The sequence below is a fragment of the Euprymna scolopes genome, chromosome 14 (assembly GCF_053919585.1).
Source record: "Euprymna scolopes isolate OS-2025 chromosome 14, ASM5391958v1, whole genome shotgun sequence".
NCBI classification, from domain to species: Eukaryota; Metazoa; Mollusca; class Cephalopoda; order Sepiida; family Sepiolidae; genus Euprymna; species Euprymna scolopes.
Genome location: NC_136495.1, coordinates 54471767 through 54489120, shown reverse-complemented (window position 1 = coordinate 54489120; position 17354 = coordinate 54471767). Strand labels below are relative to the sequence as shown.

Here is a 17354-nt window from a genome sequence, read left to right as displayed (position 1 = left end):
TAATTAGCAAAATGGTATAAAACACTTTCATGTCATTTAAAAAAAAATTTTATTTTTGGCCTGCATAGCTCTAAAAAGTCAGCAAATATGGCCTTCTGTTAGAAAAACCAAAAACCGTCCTCTCATAACGAGATCAGTTCTACGCATGCATCAGACGATGTCATAACCTGATTTAGTTTAAATATTTGAAGAACTGACACAATTTCATGTACGTCGTGTTAGCTCAGTTGGTTAGAGCGTTGGTTCATTATCTAAACGTTTTGGGTTCGAATCGTGGTGTGAGATGTCTTTTCTTTTTTTTCTTCGATTTTTTAAATTTTAATATTGAAGCAGGGTTATTTAAGCCATTTTTCACATAACGTTTGTTTTTCTGTTTTTTTTTTTACTTTGCTTATTCTTAGGTTTTCATTTCATTAACACCCCCTAAACCCGACCGACCACACACACCCAAAAACACCCGGGTACCCACCGATTTTTTAAATTTTAATATTGAAACAGGCTTATTTAAGCCATTTTTCACATGTTCTTTTTTTTTTTGGGGGGGGGGGGGGGTTATTTTTCAGAAGTTTTAACGTTCGTTTTCTGTTTTCTTTTTTGTTTTTCAGATTTTTACATTTAACATCGTTCGTTTGCCTTACGTTAGTTTTTTTTTGTTTTGATCCCCCCCCCCCGGGTACCCTCTGCTTTATTTTTCAGATAAGTTTTAATGTTTGTTTTTCTGTTTTCTGTTTTACTTCGCTTATTCTTAGGTTTTCATTAACACCCCCCCCCCCCAACCTGCCCGACCACACACACCTCCAACCTCCAAACACTCGGGCAACGCCGGGTGCCCCCCCCCCCCCGTAGTATAATATAAATGCGGGTATACCTCAAGGGTTTATCCTTGGACCATTATTATTTCTAATATTCATAAATGACCTCCCTGATAAAATTGTTTCTAAGATAGGGATATTTGCTGATGACACCATGCTCTATAACAGGCACGAGGGGGAAAACAAATGAACACATACGTAAGGAAATGGAAAAACACTAGAAGAAGACCTCCAATCTGTAGTGGGATGGAGACAAAAATGGATGGTCACATTTAATACTGCCAAGACTAAGCTTGTTTCCTTCAATAATTACAACAAACCTTCTCAACCACCAATAGCTATGCCTAAAGATATATTACCTGAAAGTATTTCTTTCAAACTCCTTGTTCACAGGGAACATGAGCTGGAGCAGATACATTGAGAGCATTGCCAAGGCTGCTATGGAGAAGGTGGGCTCTTTCTACTGTGCGAGAAAGCTACTTACACCTGAAAGTATCCTGTATCTCTACTTTTTTTTTTTACTTTTAAAATCATCATTGATAACGTTTTTGCTCATGGATTTATTTTTAGTCTAAGAATCTGCCCATTAATTCTCCACCCCTTCAATGCAATGCATTTTAGTCCAGCCATTTTAATGAAAAAGGAAATTGGTCTAAAATATGTGACTACAAGAAACGCATCTTTTTTTTTTTTATCACAGAAAATGAAAAGACTGCTTGGGCGGGGTGGAGTGGAGCAGGTTGTTTAATGTTTATCAATGCAGATGACATTTGCAAATCATGTTCAAACCATTGGGGGAAGAGGAAGAATCTATTACGCCTGAAAGTATCCATACCTCTACAAGGCTAACATTCGCCCATGTATGGAGTATTGTTGTCACATTTGGGCTGGTGCATCTGTTACTAGTTTTTCACTCCTGGACAGGGTTCAAAAGTGAGTCGCCAACCTGATAGGTCCTAAACTGTCATCAAAGCTTCAATCTCTGTCCTATCAACGAAATTCTGCATCCTTCTACCTGTTCTACAAGTATTTTAATAGTGAATGCTCCAACGAAGTACAAGCCCTTGTACCCCTTCAATGTAAATACCCCCGACAAGCAGCAAAATCCCACCTCTACACGGTAGAGATCCCTAGACGTAAGAAAGCTTTCTACTCTAATAATTTCTTCTCCAGAACTGCTAGACTTTGGAACTCCCTTCCAGATTCCTGCTTTCCCAACTGTACTGACAAGCAAAAGTTAAAGTGTAATGTGAATGGACATCTTGCTGTTCAATTCCCTACATAGTATCCCTGCGACCTATGTCCCTGATAGTAGCCCCTTACATCAAAGTGGCACTGTGCCTTGTTTGAGGTGAAAATGTAATAAAAAATAAAAAATTAAATAAATATATATATATATATATATATATATATATATATATATATATATAAGATATAAAAATGTTTATCAAAGAATTTTAATGATTTTTTTTTTTTTGTACAGTGACCTTGCATTGTCTTGCTATGAATATGTGCATTCATGCCTTAAGATGAACACTGACATCCACTTTCAAATGATGAAACAACAGGATATTCGTCGAAAGCTTCTCCGAACCGTAAGTGAAGAAAATTTCTATTTAAGGAAGATTTAATATCGCAATTTTGATTATATTCTTTTTAAATTAAAAAAAAAAAAAAAAAAAAAATGATGAAAAGGAATTTTTGAATAAAGTTGGATCTTTTTTTTTTTTTTTTTTTTTTTTTCATTTTACAAAATTTTTTAGGTTGATGATGATCGACAAATTCTTTATTACCCAAGGGATTCCATCCAGACCCGAACGAAGGGAGAGTTAACAAGGTAAAAAAAATAATTTTTTTTTTCTTTTTGAAATTTTTTCAAAAGGCAAAAAAGTTAATCATTAAGAAAAAAAAAATAAAATTATGCTTGTTTTTCCTTCTTCAATTTTTCTCTTTCCTATATCTCTCTTCTTTCCTTTCCCTCTCTATTTCCATCTTCTCCCTCTCTCCACTCTATTTCCCCCTCTTTCTATTCCCCTCAGTCCCTCCCTACATACTCTCTCTTTCTCTTAATTTCTTCTATTTCTTCTTGCATGTATGGAACAGAAATAAAGTGAAAGCCAGGGTTTGAATTATGATTACTTGTTCGTTAATCCTTTTTAGAAATATGCCTTTGAAATATCTTCTCGGTTCAATACTTGAACTTGAATAACAATGCCTCCATTCAGTCTCAAAAGACAAAGGATACCCTCGTAGGAGCAGCTGTGCATGTAATTATGAGGCAAGGGTTGCACAAATCCCAATCACACTTCTCCTGAATCGGCACTGCTTGAGTCCAGTGGTGAGGAGAAGACCAGGACGACTGGAAACATTGCTGAGATAAGCGATGAGCACATACAGCACCTGGAAGTATCAAATGGTCACTCATTTAGTAGTGACCAGGTTCAACGTTGCTTAACTCAGGTGATCCAGCGGGAACTAGCGTGTCAACGTAATTATGCCTCAACTTGAATAGAATCATCATTTATATCATCATATTCCATTTTTATTTGTTCATATGTGTTGGATGGCTTTTAGAAATTGACATCCAAGCTAATCTATCTCTGCCAGGTCTTTATTTATCCCGTTCTCTCAAGTCCATCCTTATTACTTCCCACCATGTTTTCTTTGGCCTCCTCCTGTGAGCTGACCCTGCTACATCAACTGTTCTACATCTACTGACCCAGGATCTCTTATCCATTCTTTCAACATGATCATCCATCAAAATTTTCTTGTTCTACATGCATCGCCCTCTGATGTCCTCTGATGCTACCAGATCAGGCTGTGTGAAGATATTGGCCTCCTGACTTAAATACCTCAAACATTTACGTTATTGTTTTTCCTTTCCCTTTGTAAAACTCAATCATGGGTACCCATGAACTTTTTGTCTCCTTGTTTATAGTATTATTTTTTTCTCACTCACATGCCAAATTTGTAAGGCATGGATCAGCATCAATGGACTATTTTTTTTTTTTTACCAAAACGTTCATAAAAAATGTTTTTTTAAGGCTAATTTCATACTCATATAAATTATTACGCAGTAAAAATAATTAAATTAAAACAAAAATCATAATGTTTGTGCATCTATGTTACTTTGCTTGTTTTAAAAATAGTATTTTCAAGTTAAATTAAATTTTTTTACAATGTTTTTGTTTATTGTTATGTGAAAGTACAGAATAGTTACAATACACCCTTCCCATGTTAAGAATGACTTTCTAAATAATATTTCAGTGAGGTAACATGGATGCACAAGTACCATAATTTTTCTTATTTCGAATTATTTAATTAAGTAAAAATTCCATATAAAGGTACATGAGAACCTTCAAATTTGCTAGAATTATTTTTTAAATTTAGTAATCAAGAAAATGGAATTTTTACTTGATTAAATAATTCGCCATAAGAAAAATGATTTCTGTTTTAATTTGTTTTTACTGTGCAATAATAATTTATATCAGTATGAAATAGGTTAAATTAAAGAAAAAAACGCATTTCTTATGACGGTTTGGGTGAAAAAAAAAGAAAGTCCACTGATGCTGACCTACAAATTGGGAATAATGGCATATGAGAAAGAAAAAAAGCGAGACTATAAACAGGGAGACAAAAATTTCATGAGAACCTAATCATGCTCTACAAAATAACCAAACTAAACACCATGAATAAATATTTGAATGTATAAAGAACTTGAAGCATAAAACACTTTGTTTTCAAAATTACTGGATTTGGCATAAATAACACAAAAAACCGTAAAACAACAAAGCACGATACTGTCCAGATTTAATCTGAGTTCATTAGATCTTGAGTCTGTCTTGCATTACACATCCATTGTATCATTCTCATAACGTTTCTCTCCATGCAACTTTTCATGGACATGCAAAATAAGCAAAAATTTGTCAATTGCATTTATCAAAATTTGTAAACAAATACAAAAAAATTCAGCACCTGAACTTTTCTTGCATTTAGAAAAAATATGCTCTATATTATTAGTGATGTAATAATATTTGATTTGAAAAGATGTCATTCTTTAAAGTAAACGTTTTTCTTTTCTATTTTTTTTTCTATCAGTTTAAAAAAAAAAAAAAGTTAAAACCTTTTGTGAATTACAAAATTTAATTTGAGAATATTTATTTGTAAAAGTTTTTATTCTTTGTAAGAAATCATTATTTGTTTCACTTTCTAATTCTTACTTTAATTCTTGTGTGTGCTGCATAATCAGCATAGTGTGAATGCCTATGAAATCTGTCATGCAGAGTTCAAATACCATCGAATCCATTGCATTCATTTATATATACTAATACGAGCAAGAAAGAAAAATTGGAAAAAAATTCCATAAAAAATTAAAATGAATAAAATTTGACTTAAGATTTTTTCTTTCTTTTCAGGGATAATCTGGACATTCTGATGGATACTTTTTATAAAGAAATTGAAAAATTAAGTGACCATGCACTTCAGGTAAGATATGATTTGACGACGTAGAGTATCACTATTTGGATTAGTTGGACTACTATTGACATCTCCGTTGTTATTTTCATAACAATACGGCTAATGTAACCTCCAGCAGTTTTCAGGTACGTCTTTTGAGCTAGGGAATTCTATGGAGAATTTCAAACTGAACCTTTTATTTAATCCATTTTCTTGTTCTGTCAGCCATGCCATGGTAGAGGTGTTAAGTAATTTTTATCTTATGTTTAGTTAGTACCGTCTGAAGTAAGGAAACCTAGTATTCTCATCTTAGTTTTTTTTTTTTTTTACCATGTTTAGACCTATGTAACCTAACTTCCTTCAGGTATGTCTTATCAAACTCAAGAATCTTCATATCAAACTTGGGAATCTGTACAGAATTTTGGATGGAACCCTTTATTTAGTTTATGGGGGTAGATTGTCCTTATTTCATCAGCCATGACTAGGTAGAAGTGTTAAGCAATTTATTTTTTATTCTTAGGTAGTATTGCCTGTAGTGAGGATTGAACCATCAACTCCCAGAAGATTGTTGCGAGTTACTCAACAGTTTTATCAGTTATGCCATAGGCCTATGTGTGTTAGGGCTAGAAAAATAGTAATCTAAATAAGTAATTCATATCTCCAAAATTCTGAAATGAAATATTAATATTTGATATTCAATTTAATCGTTTTTACCTGCATATGTACAGGTAAAATATAATTTTATTCTCTGTGCACATAAGCAAGCATTATTCGTTGTATATTAGCATCGGTGGTGCACACGCGTGTGTCTTTATTGTTGTACCAACAAAATATGAAATTTAATGTTGGAAAGAAAAGATAATAGAGAACTTGTTGGTTTGCTATAACATTTAGTTTATTTAATTTGTCAGGATTGAACATAAAAAGACTGTTAGAAAAGCATGTCATAAATGAAGGATACACAAGAAAAGTGCCAAACAAGAATTACCATTGTTTCTATGATGATAAAAAAGATGTGTCATTGGATAGGCAAAAATAAAAACGTGTGCAAATACATGGAAATATAAACAGTTGGGAATTATATGACATTGGTTTGTTCTTTGACCATAGTCTGAGAGTTAATTGATGTCATTAGAAAGATAAAGATGGAGTACTGTTGCCACATCTGGGTAGGAGCTGCTAGAAGCAGCTTATTCTGCCTTTACAGAGTTCAAAATAGATTTCGTAGCTTATTGGGGGGATGCCCTTTTCTCTCCCCTGCAACCTCTTTCCCACAGAAGAGACGTTGCGAGCCTGTCTTTGCTTTATCATTATTTCCACAGCAATTGCTCATCTGAGCTCCAATCTCTGCCCCCCCCCTCGCCAATCTTTCACGAAAAACATCCGTCTAGCTGAAACAACTGTCAATTTTCTCCACTCTTTATCTGTGCCTAAATCAAAACGTAGATTCCATGAACAAAGCTTCTTTCTTAGAACTGCATGGCTGTGGAACTCTCTTCCATTTGCTTGCATCTCAGCAGACTACAACTTGGTTGTCTTCAAGTCCAACATAAACAAATTCTTGATGAACTGCCCCCCCCACTTAAGTAATCCAATTTAGCAAATTTCTATTACTAACAATTACTACAATATTATCCCATTGACTACTGTATACTCAATAACCCTTATCCTCGAGTGGCCTCTGGGCCTTGATAAGTGGTGACTCCTTGATAAAAAACATAACAAAGTTGTTAGGGCTTCAAAAGCATGTCAAATATCAAAGCTGCTTGTGATTGCTAACCAACACTATGTTCTTTACTATTGTCGATAATGGATAAGAATAAGTCACACCTTGACCAACCATGGCTGATAAAATGAGAATAAACTGCTGCTGTGTGACATTGAACCATCTGCATGATAATCCATCATCTAGATAATCTGATGAATTAAAAAAAAAAAAGAAAAGGGTCCTCATAATCTTAGAGATTTAGACTTTTATAAAGCTGCACACATACACACATCTGATAAAATGTTGCATTTGCAACCTTGTGCCATACATGCGACAACCAAATTGCCGTCATCATGACAGAAACAGTACAGTTCACAATGTCATATTTTGGTTGCTAGTCATTCATCCTGTGCGCGCATCCACCATGATATTCTCAAACCAAAAGTATGCTGGTCCATAATTAAAAAAATCTACATCTTCAAAAAGAGTAACTCGAGACAAAACTGATGGAAGATAGAGACATTTGTTCCAACTCGCTGACTACTGATGGGGGTTGGGTGACAAAGATTGAGATCAAAATCATTAATTAATTATATTTTATTAGCCCATGTCTTTACACGTCTGAATGCCTTGCATGCTTCACAATGGATATTTTCCACATTCCCTCCCCCTCTCTCTCTCTGAACCGTGTGATATCATATCCGTTTTTATTATATTCTCACAGCCTATGCAGGTTTCAAGTCCTGAACTTCAATTTGACCTCATATAACCCCTAGATAATCTCCATTTCCTGTTTTTTTTTCTCAATGAATTAAATTATTTAGTAGTTAATCAATAGGGTCTATTTCACTTAAAACAAAAAAAAATTTTTTAATTTTTAGCTCAACTGTAATGATTCCTGTGCTGTTTTATCTTGTATTGTAACAAGATTTGTACTTTTTTTTTCTTTATAGGGTGATCTGATCCAACCAAAGTCATTGAAGCAATCAGTGAAAGCAATTTGTTCGGTTCTTGAACAATTGGAGACTATGGAATTGGTCAGTGCTGTCGAACGAATAGAAAACATTGTCAAGGATTTGTCAAACGTGAGTTATCTCTCCTTTTTTGTCTTTTAGATTTTTCCACTAAAAACAATAGACTGTCACTCTAACATAAATGGCCTTTTTTTTTTTCCTGCTAATTATTTACGTAATAATATTTCAATGTGAGTGATTAAAAATAAGGTTAGATGGTAAATTTCCATGGAAGTTTAAAATTAAATAGAATGGAATTTTCTGTTGGAAATTGAATGAGATCTACATGTCCCAGCAGTTATCTCACAGACAGGATGCCATGAATCTGATGTGTTGAATGAACAGATAAGATCTCTTTTCACCGAATCAGCAAAGAGAGTGCTTGGGGTTTTGAATAGTTGCTCCCACCTATCATAGTGTAGGTGAGTATTATATATGTAAAAACGTATATTGCCAAGAGTAAAGTAAAACCGCAAAAAGATTCTTGAAATTCAAGGAATTTATCGTGTTCTTTTTTTTTAATAACATTTGCGAAAGTGGTTAGTAAAAAGAAAACAATGGTTACAACAAAAGAAGAGGCAAGGAAACCCATTACTGCTGCATGTCATCTACCAACGAGACTTAAGATGTCTATGTGAGGAGTTGCTGTTCAGATAATTGTAGATTGTAGAACAAGACTTTATACTGTTCCATTTACTTTTTTTTTTTTACTTTATATTTTGACTAGCGAGGGGTACTCGGTGTTGCCCGGGTGTTTGGAGGTGTGTGTGGTTTTGGGTAAATCAAAACTCGGGGGGGGGGGGGGTTAAAATTAAAAAAAAATGTTTCGGTAGGTAAGTATGAGGATCGAACCCGAAGCCTTGAAACAAAGTTGTAAATTAAAGTGTGAAAAAAAAACCATTGGGCCACCGCGAGATGCTAACGGAAGCACGTTTGAATTTATTTAATTACTTGGATTTGGCAGGTGCACTTTTTAATGACTTAATGAGGTCAAGTTTGACTGCGGGATAGTATTTCATTTTCTGTGGAAACGCTTTTTTTTTTTTTTTATTTTCCCAAGATGTTATAGGAAAAAGACTAACCCACATGCGGCGAGCGACAAATGTTGAATATTTATTTTCCCGAAGTCGAGCAAATTAAATAGACAGGCGAGCTCCGTTGTTAATTGTGAGATATTACGATTTATATTTGATATAAAAAGTTTTAAGAAGTTGTGAACCGACCGACCGCTTCTCTGAAAAAAGCCTTTTGTAGACATACAGAAAAAGCGAACACAAATACATACATACATACATACATACATACATTTTTGCTTTTATATATATAGATAATAGTGAAAAGAATAATGAAATCATTGTGTAGAATGCTGAGGTGTTTTACAAGTCATCAAAATTGCATTTATAGAATAATGTAAACATGCACAATGATGCATGTTTAGTGGGGTGCATAGTTGTAGTGCATGCGGACGACAGGTTTGCAATGGGGAAAATGTTTAGCTAAAAGAAGAGACATGAAATCAGCTGACCTTTTTGAAATAATAATGTCTTCATGAATATAAGGTTTCATGCTTTGCTTGTGAACCACTTGAAACTTTGCAAAAATTTATATTCACTACAGATAAGTGGCACCCTGGTCAGCAGGTTTTTATATCTGGTGATAAAATGGCCATTCATTTTCGAACAGGCTGGCTATATGATCTATTCCAAATGTAACCAATCTCGCTCTCTCTCTCTCTCTCTCTCTCTCTCTCTCTCTCTCTCTATATATATATATATATATATATATATATATATATATATATATATATATAAGATTGTGGAATTTTTATTTTTTTTATTAGCGATTAATTTTTTTCCTTATTTTTGCTCCCTGAGCGTTTTTTTTTTTTATTATTATTATAAGAAAGGAGTTATTTACTCTTTGTTTACATTTTTCTTCGCCCACATGTTAGGACGTATTACTTTTTTATTTATTTTTTTTTTTTATCATATAATATTTAAATAAAAAAAAAAATATATATATATATATATATATATATATATATATTCAAAATGGCATAATGTAAACATAAGGTATTTACAGCTTCTCTTCCAATTTTTGGAATTTTAATCATGTCAAAACGCACTTTATTTCTTTGACGGATTGATTGTTGCTATTGTTTCTGATGAGTTAAGGGCAAAATAGATTCACTGATTGATATTATAATTAAGTGATTGATTTTGTGCTAGGAAACAGATACTCTCAAGAATTGTAAATGTCAAAAAGAATAAATTGTAAGATGGTCAATATCATGAACTTTGGAATATAGCTTTTTGTCATTCATTCATTATATTGCTATGTAATTACAATGAGCTTCTTAAATAAGGATTGGTATATATTATAAATATATATATATATGGATGGTAGGGATCAATTAGATTTCGATGAGTCTGTTTGTTTATTGGTTAAGCGTCATTCATAAAAATAATTTTTGTTGGTATTTGTTTCCTCAATATCTTTCTATTAGGATATTGGGTACTTACGGGAGGGATCACATGGAGGTTGCCAACATTCCTAAGTGAAAGTGTTTCTGTGAATCAACTGGATTTGAACTGGGCACACCCAGGTTGTCAGCTCGCATCATTAACCACTGAGCCATATTAACTTCATCAAAATAGTTCCTCCCTCTACTTCTATACCATTTACCCTTTATACAAGACTAGCGGGGGGTACCCAGCGTTGCCCGGGTGTTTGGAGGTGTGTGTGGTTTTGGGTGAATCAAACTAAACTAAAAAAGAAAGTTTTGGTAGATGAGTATGAGGATCGAACCTGAACTCTTGAGGCAAAGTTGGAAATTAAAGTGTGAAACAAAAACGTGCAACGTTAACCATTGGGCCACCGCGACATACCACGGAGACACGTTTGAATTTATTTATTTAACTATTAAAAACAGGTGTCCGCAATAAAAGTTAACTCTGCTTATTCCATTTGACCTAATTAAGAAGGTCAAATAGAAGTCGCGCAGTTATCTTTTTCTCCGAGGCAACGTTTGGGTTTGTTTACCAAAATTTGACTGTTTTTATTCCCCAACAGATGTTGGGGAGGGGGAAACCAGCTCCCAATTGTCCAGATTGAATAGTAATTGTCTGATATACAAGATTGATCAAAGCTGATTACTTCTGGACGTTTCCCGGCGCGATGCCGAAAACGATGTGTATTTGAATTAGTTTTGCTTTTTACACAAAAAAGCCGAATCAACACGTGAGAAGCCAAAATAGCAATAATTTTGTAAAAGTCGATGTAAATAAATGTAGACGTGACGCGCTTTCCCAAATCCTAGATATTATTATCTACGGGCTATATAAACAGTTCTAAGCGATCGTCGAGAATCGAAACCAAAACGTTTAGCTTATGATTTACTTTGACGTTGAAGACATGTTTGCTGAAAGACTAAAAATTAAAACGTGAACCAATAGCAATTACGTTACGCATGCATATTTGTAATGCCGTTGTTTGATATTCACCTGGCAAATTCCATTTCTTAAATTTTCACACTTTGGCCCCAATTTTCTTCAACTAAAACCCAAATATAAAGTTTTGCATGGGTTTGAATACCCTATGTATTAAGTTTCATGTATGTAGACCAAAAACTGACAGGAGTTTGGTAGACAAAATTTTTTAAACAAATATATATACACATACATAATTATATATATATATATATATATATATATATATATATATATATATATATATATATAGAAAGAGGTATGTGTTTACTATAACCTTTTTACACAAATATTATGCAAGTATAAATTATGTAGAATGTCTGCATGAATATAATTACATGTAATAGATGATCATCCCATAAGAAAACTGAAAAAACTAATAGGGAATTAATTGGAATTACATTCACTAGCAAAAGATCTAGCTAATTTGCATTTTCTTTTAAACATTCGTTTTTTTTTTAAACAGATAACTGGTTTTTCAAACACTTTTTTCTAATTCAAACAATCTAATTCATGTTCAAAAGTTGATTTAATCGATCACATTTTCTCAAGTATATCTTTATTATATGGAAAAATGCGCGCATGAAAAGTAATATTCTTAAGATTTTATTAAACCTGGAAAAGTAAAGAACAAGATATTCTAGTAAAGTAAAAAATAAGAATTTTTTAGACTTAAAATATTGCAGCTAAAAATAAAATTTGAATATTGATAAATATTTTATTTATTATTTGCATATGTTGTTGTTTATTGTTGAGTTAGAAAGGGTGTCAGTCGCTGGATTGAACTTATTTCCCCCCTATTATTTGCATATATTTATGTAGTGAAAATTGTTTGAATAAAATTAATTCATTAGTTAGTTAGTTAGTAGATGGAATTAATAATTTTATAATTTACATAAAAATGAATTAAATGATCCTAATTATGATATAATAAAATTATCAATTTTTATGTAAATTATAAAATTCAAATTTTATTTTTAGCTGCAATATTTTAAGTCTAAAAAATTCTTATTTTTTACTTTACTAGAATATCTTGTTCTTTACTTTTCCAGGTTTAATAAAATCTTAAGAATATTACTTTTCATGCGCGCATTTTTCCATATAATCCATGATTTTTCCAGGCATTAATATATAAATTTATAATATTCATTAATGATTGTCAAAAAAAAATTAGCTCTCAAACACACATTTATGCAATATTTATCATTCAATCACAGTAGTTCCGAGCCAGGGTCTCTACCGAGACTGCGGTTCATGAATTCGTGATCTGTATAGAGCGTAAACTAACAAAAAAGATGGCACTCGATGTCTTTTTAGATATCGTTGGAGCTTTTGACAACATACCCTTCAGTAGTATGTTCAAGTCGCTACGAGAACTCAATGTGCCACCAGTACTCATCCGATGGATTGAGTATATGGTGAGGCACAGAACAGTTCAAGTAGAACTACTGAGGGCAACTGTTAAAAGGGAAGTAGTTAAATGAAACCCCCAAAGTGGGATTTTATCAGCTTTACTATGGAACTGTATGCTGAATCCTCTTTTAAAGGAGTTTAAAAATAGGAATATTTATGCCCAGGCTGATGCTGATGACATCGCAGTGCTGGTCGCGGGTTCAAAAGCATCATTGGTAAGACGCATTGCCAAAATGGCATTAAATATTCCTAATAAATGGTCTAATCGAAATGAATTAGAATTCAGTAGCCGTAAAACAGAAATGGTCTTGTTTACATATAAAAGGAATTGCCAACTTGGTGACCTTTTTCTGAGTGGACAGAAATTGAAACTTTCGCAGGAGGCAAGGCTGTTAGGGGTAATGACTACATTTTTCATCAAATGTGATAACGAAAAATTTGAGTTCATTCAAAGAATATGTATATCATAGAATTCACTAATATTTTTAATCGATAAATTCACCATTTTTTGCTATAAAATCATAAGGAGAGTTTAAAAAAAAGTAGTTATTAAAAAAAAGTTCGGTTTTTTAATTATAAAAAAAAACGATACACAGGATTGAACCTAAAATCTTTCCACCAACCCCCGGTACTCTAACCGTTACGCTAACATGTCATATTGGCAAAATCGCAGTAAAAAATATTTATATACAAAAAAAAGTTATGCAAAATAAAAAAAAAAAAGCGTTAGTAACTTATGTATGTACTTACTCTCCTGTTTGTGAACCCACATATTTTGTTGTAACTTTTTTTCTACTGAACCAATTTTCGAAATTTTTTTTTCAAAATGTAGCTAATGAGGTGTTCTATCCAACTATATAACCTGTTTGAAATTTGGTTGCGAACGGAATTAGTGGTGGGGGTTTGAATGTGTCTCGATTCATTCAATTTCGGACTTAAGCATATATTCAACCACTATCGTGGTTGAATGATTTATATAATTTTTTTTTTTTTCTTACAGAATAACAAGTTTCATCGCAAAAATTCGGACGAGTTAAGTGATGCAGAAAGGTAACTTTTTGTTTCTGTTAACACAAAATTCTTAATCAGCTCATCACGGAAGTAATTTAATATAAGTTGCCTCCAAAATGTTTCAGACTTTAAAAATGAGTCCTGTCTCTATAGAAAGTTAAATATTAAAAAAATTCACGCTGATTATCAAGCTGTTGTTCAGTTGTCATTCGATTTTGAGCTTTTTAACTCCAAATAAATAGTATCAGCAAAACATTTTATTGAATTTTTTTGTCCAGTAGATGTCGTCAAACAAACCTGCTACTTCAACTGTTTTACATCTATTAATCCAAGAACCCTCCTCCTTTCTTTCAACGTAACCATACTATCAAATTTTTGTTCTGCATACATTTTCTTGTACTGTTCAAATTTAATCTACTATTGAGTTCAGCAGATCTAAGCTTGTCTTTAAGACTCATATTACATTTCTATTGAATCATTCTCGTCATTTCTCTCCATGCAACTCATATCCTCAAGACATGTTTTGTGTCGTGTTAAATAATAATAAAAAATAAGTTAATCAACAACATATTTACACAATGTTTTTTTATTAACTAAGTACAGAGTTGAGAGAATTAGGATTATTTTTTTGGCACAGTTTAGATATAGACAATGAAAAATTAGTTTGTAGAGCAAATGTTTCAACTAAAAAGATGAATCGTTTTAAAGTTGTGTAAGGTATTGCTATTGAATAGCAGGGGGTTCATATTGGAAGATCATATGATGGAGACATTCATATTGAAGAGAGACGGCGGGGACATATATATAATAATGATGAGGGGGAGATACATTTATACAGTTCTGTGGATTCTTATAACCTATATTAGCGAGGAGGAGAGATACATTTCTTGTAAGGGTTACATAAAGTTCATATTAAGATGATTAACATATTACCTTCAATTTGTGGAATGATGACACGAGACAAACAGTTACAAGTATCGATGGTGATTCTTTATTTCATTGAACCGGTCGAATGATGATGACGTCAGGAATTCACATTCGGGATCTACATAGTTTAATGTTCTTTCCTTCGCTTCCAAAGGACTCTGACTCCATCTCTCTCTCTCTCTCTCTCTCTCTCTGACTGACTAGCAGACTCAACTGTTCTGCCTCAACTGCCCGACTGCTCTAATCTGACTAATTCTAGCTCCTATATTGAGAATTCCTTTTTTGCTATGACGTCAGATGTGTGGTTCCAAAACGTGACCAACTCACATGGCTAAGCACACGTTTGTCCAAAACACACTTCTGCAAACAAAGAATTCTCAACTAACCTATTTTTTAACCTAATCTATTTTTTTTACAATATATTTTTAATTTGTATTGTTCATTCTTTTTAGCTGACATTTTTAATTCAGTTTTCATAAAAGAATGAACAATTCTTTTTACAATACAAATAATATCTAACTATTTTATAATAGAATTTAACAATAGCTAAATTTCTGCATTCCAATTTCTGAACCTTGCTTACAAGGTACGAGTCTCGGCTTATCCTAATCTCATTTTCACATATCTAATATTCTTATTTACATGGAAAGGGGACAGCTTTTCCTGTACATTGCTGTCTGTAAACCGAAAACGTGAAGTTTTGCAAAATCTAAAATTGGGTTTTCACTCCCCACCTTTTATTTATATATATTTTTTTTCATTTTTTTGTGTTTTTGTAGTCTTGCTGCGAAATGTACTCTGATTGAAAATCTTCAGGATGCTTTGGAAGTTGTAATCATTGCCGTGAAGAATTTGGTGAACCTTTATTGCCGGACATTCCAAACAGATTTTCTACTCAGTTCAAGTGAACCAGAAATTAAAGGTAAATTCTTTTTTTTTTTTCCTCTCTTTTCTTTTTCAAACATAATGTCACATATTATTTGGTTTATTCAGACTGTTGTTCTCATGTTGATTTTTTTTTTTTTTTCATAACTTTTCGACCAATGCAATCTCTGATCTTCTTCAGGTGCATCCTTTCAAATTAGGGAAAGTTGTACATACTTTTGGACTGAATCCTTAATTTAATCCATGGGATATATTGTTCTATTTTTGTAAGTCATAACCAGACATAAGTGTTAATTATTACGTTCTAATTTATTGTTGCATATAGTAAGGGTTGAATCATCAATCTCTTGTAGATTATCACTTGGAACTTATTGCTAATCATTGGCTTAAACTGTAGCACCAGGGGTGCTTGTGGTTAAAGGTGTGGATTAGAAATTAATTTTAAGTGATAGTCTTTTAAAGGTTGAAAGTTTAATCCTTACTACAGTACAGGTATTAATAACTAAAAATAACATACTTCATCATGATTGGTAGAACAAGAACAATCTACTTTTCATGTAAAGGGTTTAGGTCCCTGACTGAGGAAAATAAACAGCATTCACCCAAGGTGGGTTGAACTGGCTTTTCCCAAAGAAGGAAGTTTCATGGGAATATCAAATTCACAAGCAGTCCCCATTCGCATGTATATCCCAATTAAGGAAGATGACGAAGTTAGGTTTTTGCATTTATTGCAGAGAAATGTTGATGTTCTCTTACATACAGCACCTGGTATTCCTAAATGGTCACCTGATACTAACCAGGCTCAACGTTGCTTAACTTTGGTGATCTAACTAGAACTGGTGTATCAACGTGATTATGCTGTAATAAGATATGATGGATGATGTTTAGTTTGAAATTCTGCACAGGTTCATGAGTTTAAAAAGATAAACTTGAAGAAAGTTAGGGGTTACATTAGGTTAAAGGTTGTAAAACTAACAACGAAAATGAAAATAGTCGTTCAGCTAATTCAAACCATCAATTCTCATCTGATGAATTGTGAAATCAATCTCCCTTCTTTCTTTGTTTTTGATTTTTTGTTTCTTTAAATTTTTTTTAGACCTTCAAGAGGTCAGCACTGTTCGAGACAACTTCATTGTACACATTTCTACAGCTCATAGAATACACATTAAATGGACCAACGTGTGAGTATTTTGATTAAATCAATTTTTCCTCTGAAAAGAAAAGAATCGATATAATTAAGATGCATCCCTTTAGTCTACATCTGAAAATGCTATTTAAAAAACTGAATTTATTATTTGGAAACCCCTTTTGGAATTTCCATTTTTAGCTGTCTTAACACTAGCTTTAAATAAAAAAAAATTATTCTGCAGAATATTTACATACTGAATACAATATTAATATACAGATTATATTCTGTTAAATATTCTGTTTGTTTTCAGAAATGACTTTATTTTTTTCTGCTGTTATTTCTGAATACATCCAAGTTCATCTTAAAATATTGTACACTTAATGATTATCCTTGAGTTGCCTTTGCGCCTTGATAAGCAGTAACTTGTTAGTGCATAAAGAAAAAAGACATTATTGCTGTTCTTAATCTCATCCAGACCCTTGCTTAAAAAAATATATTACTCTACTAGCTGTC

General features: G+C 32.8%; 1 protein-coding gene across 3 annotated transcripts in view; it reads left to right on the top strand.

Moving 5' to 3' along the window:
* LOC145293023 (phosphatidylinositol 4-phosphate 3-kinase C2 domain-containing subunit beta-like) overlaps window positions 1-17354 on the top strand; it is a 264977-nt gene that overhangs the window by 190730 nt on the left and 56893 nt on the right. For all 3 annotated transcript variants that reach the window (XM_080139309.1, XM_080139311.1, XM_080139310.1), the window contains 7 exons: window positions 2296-2407; window positions 2576-2649; window positions 5228-5297; window positions 7929-8060; window positions 13890-13939; window positions 15607-15749; window positions 16809-16893. In XM_080139309.1, coding sequence (XP_079995435.1) covers window positions 2296-2407; window positions 2576-2649; window positions 5228-5297; window positions 7929-8060; window positions 13890-13939; window positions 15607-15749; window positions 16809-16893 — 666 coding nt within the window. The remainder of the gene's footprint in view (window positions 1-2295; window positions 2408-2575; window positions 2650-5227; window positions 5298-7928; window positions 8061-13889; window positions 13940-15606; window positions 15750-16808; window positions 16894-17354) is intronic.